The sequence below is a fragment of the Calonectris borealis genome, chromosome 5 (assembly GCF_964195595.1).
Source record: "Calonectris borealis chromosome 5, bCalBor7.hap1.2, whole genome shotgun sequence".
NCBI classification, from domain to species: Eukaryota; Metazoa; Chordata; class Aves; order Procellariiformes; family Procellariidae; genus Calonectris; species Calonectris borealis.
The window spans coordinates 3,551,353-3,555,758 of NC_134316.1; the positions used below are offsets into that span (position 1 = coordinate 3,551,353).

Genomic DNA, 4,406 nt, shown 5'->3' on the forward strand with positions numbered 1-4,406 from the left:
GCGAATGCTGTATTCAATGTGATTTCATTTTCCGTGCACTGTTTTGCAGGCGTACATAAAGATCTACCAAGGGGAAGAATTGCCACACCCAAAGTCAATGCTGCAGGTACGTGAGTGGGAGCTGTGAGCTGGTGGGCATTCATGCACTGTAATTGCCATTGATTTCCAGTTAATTGTCAGAGGTGCCCAGCTAGTGCAGCACATTGGGTCTTCTGTGATTTTATTTCAAATGCCTTAGTGTAACAACCCACAAAACGGCCCTTTTGGAAGTATTTGGCAGTGACGATATGGCTTAGCAATTGCAGCAGCGTGGCTCGTGCACCTCGGCCACACTGTGGTGTGCACACAGCGTCAGCCAGCTTAGCTGGAATTATTCCCCCGCAGGTAAATAGCATCGTCTTCGGCTGCGGTGGGGCCGCACACGGAGATGACGTGGCCCCGCACGCGGGCAGCGGCTGCTGGGGTGCAGCTCTGCTATCTGAGCCAGGCGGCTTTGCGGGAGGTTGCAGCTGTAGCTGTTTACATGGGACTGAGCCTTTTATCTGTTTTCTTGCTGTTTCCCACAGCTGAAGCCAAAGTTTTCGTTGCTCTGGCTTGGAGGGTAGGAATCCTCTCTTCATGCAGGCTTTTGCCTGGGGAGACTGAGGAGGCTGGACATGTAAATACGGGATGATCTTATTTGGCGTTGGTCGGAGGCTGGGAAGAGTACGCTTGGCTAAGACAAGGGAGCTGTTTAATTCTGTACGTGTGCACCAGGGTACCGTGCACGTGTCCTGACTGCGTACACGCGTGGACCACGGGTACCCAGGCAGCCGGTGGCTGCTACTCTCTGCAATTACACTTCCTAACCCTGTCTTTCTGCAGCTAAACTTTGTACCGCTTTTGCCCTTCTTGCAGGCCACAGCAGAAGCCAACAATTTAGCAGCAGTTGCCACTGCCAAAGACACCTACAGCAGGAGAATGGAAGAGGTAGGTGGTGCTGAGCATGTCGTTTCACAGTGCTCGTGTCTCCTGGCTCTCCTGTCCTCGTGGGGAAACCTCCCTGCCTGGGTTCTTGGTAGAAAATGTCCTGCATGGACTTGGCCAGGACTGGTTACAGTGCTACACGTTCAGTGTCCCAAAGAGGGTCTCTCCTATGTTCATGGTGGAAAAGGGACTTTCTGGCAGGCTGGAGGAGAGCAATGCCCGGTCAGGGTATCAAGGCAGGACAGGGGAAGGTGATTGACAAATGGTCACTGTTTCATCCGATGGCAGCTCTTTGCAGGCCACCTGGCTTCTGCTGAATTTGCATCCTCTTCCCAGCCTGCCCCAGCACGGGTAGATGCAACCCCAAAATGTGATGTAGTGGGGTGGCAGCGCTGCGTGAGCATGCAACCCGTGCTATGGCTGGTGCTAATTAGCGGATAAAGTCATTATATCTGGCTTGTCACCTATGCCCTGGCAGCCCATCTCCCAGCTCTGGTGAGGGGATGGTTGTGATGTTTTAAGGTGAAGCTCAGGCTCCAGCCTGCCTCCAGCCACTTCCAGGCCCCCACTCTGTTCATCAGTATTGGAGATCGCTGGCTGTTGGCAGGAAAAAGGAACGGCGTTGCGTGGCCAAACTGCCTGTGGACTGCCCTGGGCCTTAAAATGACTGCCCTGGGCCTTAAAATGAATGTGTCCGTGCTCTGAAGCAGAAGGAAAATGCCACGGGGTTTCCAGCACTAGAAAATGCTGGGGTTCAGGGTCCTGCTGGTCAGCGTAGCTCAGCTTGGGCCGTGAGCGAATTGAGTAGGGGAGCTGTGGAACGCAGCTTCCCAGTGCAGACACCCGCTGCCCCGTTTTAACCTGCACCTTGCAGAGCTGTCCCAGATGGACAGCACAGCCGTGGACGTCTTCCTGCGGGATCTAGTGGTCGGTGCCAAACAAGAGCCTGTAGAGCCCTAATTCCAGTGGTTTGCACGGCACAGCACAGGAGCTGTGGGTGCTGAGGTTTCTGGAGTGATTGGACTGTGTTTTCCATGCAGGTCTGTGGTGGGGACAAGCCCTTCCTTGCCCCTAGTGACCTCCAGACCAAACACATGGAGCTGAAGGAGGAGGCTGTGAAGCTGTTTCGCGGGGTGAAGAAGATGGGCGGGGAGGAGTTCAGCCGCCGCTACCTCCAGCAGCTGGAGAACGAGATAGATGAGCTCTACATCCAGTACATCAAGCACAACGACAGCAAGAACATCTTCCATGCCGCCCGCACCCCCGCCACGCTCTTTGTGGTCATCTTCATCACTTACGTGATAGCTGGAGTGACCGGCTTCATTGGCTTGGACATCATAGCCAGTCTGTGCAACATGATCATGGGCTTGACACTTATCACACTGTGTACCTGGGCATATATCAGATACTCTGGGGAGTACAGAGAACTGGGCGCAGTAATAGACCAAGTGGCCGCAGCGTTATGGGACCAGGTAGGATAAAGAGCTTTTGATTTAAAACAAACAAACAAACAAACAAAACCCCACCAAGTTCTTAAGTGTTGAGTGTCCTGGGGCTTTTCCTCCCCTTTAAAATGGCTTTTGCATTTGCATTTAGGGTTGTTAGATGCTCCGGCTGGGCCTGCCTGGGCAGATCCAGCTGCTTGAGCTGGTTGTGCTGTGATCAGTGAGAGAAGACCGGCGCCCTGTCTTCTTCAGACAGCAGGACAATGAGTTTTAGGCCATTTCTTAGACTTTCTAGATGGGGAAAGCGGGGACAGAGGAAATGGTTTTCAGGTCAGTTTGTGGAGTTGATTGTAAGGCGGAGATGTCTTAGGGACCGGAGATGGGCCTGGGTAGGACTGCTCTGTGGTTGTAGCGCAGGTAGGCAGTACGAGATGGGTGGGAGAGCAGGAGTGAGGGCAAGGCTGGAGCTGTGTACCCACCCACCCCTTCCCCTGCTCGAGCCTGAGCCTCTGAATCCTGCCCAGTGTGAAAGACAAGCCGTGTAGATCCGGGCTGGGGATGAGAAAACTCACAGCAAGCTATTTTGTTCTGCCTTTTTTTTTCTTCTTGTCTTACCCATCACCAAATGCTAATTTGTGGAGACTCAGACCTTGCGGGAATGGGGCAGCTTTGCCTAGGGTCCCACCGGGGAGGCGTTCTCAGAGCTGCGTGTGGTTTTTGTGTGCACGTCTGTGTATGTCAAAAAGAAAGACCCGTCCCGTAGCTCTCTCCTTGTTCAGGGCAGGGATTTTGGCTCTCCCCTGGTCTGCCGGAGACCGAGGCCAGGTCTCGGCTCTGCCTGTTTTGGCTCTGGGCCCTGCTTTCCCGTTACAGCGGCAGCTGTGCTGGGTCAGTTGGTCTCACCCGCTCTTTTTCGATTTCTTTTTTTTTCCAAACAACATGGGAAGGTCTTGGTTGGACCTCGATGTCAAACAGAAACACCTCTAAAATCTTAAAAATGGTCAGAGTGAGTAATTACGCCCCCGCACCTCTCTGCGTTGCTCTGCCCGCTTTCTGAATGGCTCCGTCGCAGCTCCCGGCCCCGGCAGGGTTATCTCGCAGCCCACAGCCGCAGTATTTTTAATGCTCAGTCCTTCCTGTTTCCCCTTCTGCAGCAGCCCTTTCCTCTCCCCATTGCAGAGCTGCCAGGGAAAGCCCGGACCCTGCAGGCTCCCACTGCCCCACTTCGCCCCGGCCAGGGGATCACCCACCGGAATGCAGCTGCAGCTGCGAGCCCGTGTGCCGAAATAGCATTTAAAGGGCTGCGATGGCTTCCTGCTCTTCCCGTGGCAGAGCCGGGGTGAACTCATTGTTTGCTCGGCCGTCAGAAGCCACCAGCCACAGTTGTGGGTGCTCCAAGGGGGAAAGAGCTGTTCTCAACAGCTTTACCTGCTCCTTCCCTGCTTTTTATCCACCAGCGAGTTTTTGATCAAGAGTGGCCACATTGGCCTGCCTCCCATTGCTGCGCAGAGAGCTGCAGCTGGAGCTAAACATGCAGCTTTGAGGGGGAAAAAAAAAAAAATATGAAGCATTTATTATTCAGTTCCTTCATCAGAGCTGAGTAGTGGTGTTGCTCAGCCGGGCTGCCTTTAAAATAAGGCGGCTTGAGAGCAAGAGCAGCCCATTGCCTGCGTCCCAGGTGGGTTCATCCTGGCTGCCGTGTCCTCAGCACCCACAGTAAACCCCGTCCATTTGCTCGGGGACCCTTCCCGGGTGCCTTTGAGAGATGCTGGCCTGTTCAAGCCCAGCATTTGCCCATCCCCGTGCAGGAACCAGTGCGGGGGGGGGGGTTAAGCAAGAACAGGACGCAGCCAGCAGGAAGCCAGAGACGCTGCCCACTTGCAACCTGCCCAGCTGGGGAAAAATAAAGAGGTTAAAGTGCCTGCAGCTGCTCCCTGGCACCCGGCTGGCCCCTGTGGGCCGTGCGGCATAGCTTTCCAACTGAAGGGAAAGTTC

General features: G+C 54.4%; 1 protein-coding gene across 3 annotated transcripts in view; it reads left to right on the top strand.

Moving 5' to 3' along the window:
• ATL1 (atlastin GTPase 1) overlaps positions 1-4,406 on the top strand; it is a 32,129-nt gene that overhangs the window by 23,882 nt on the left and 3,841 nt on the right. For 2 of the 3 annotated variants that reach the window (XM_075150725.1, XM_075150726.1), the window contains exons 10-12: positions 50-106; positions 898-969; positions 2,007-2,438. In XM_075150725.1, coding sequence (XP_075006826.1) covers positions 50-106; positions 898-969; positions 2,007-2,438 — 561 coding nt within the window. The remainder of the gene's footprint in view (positions 1-49; positions 107-897; positions 970-2,006; positions 2,439-4,406) is intronic. The other variant, XM_075150727.1, reaches the window with a different exon arrangement.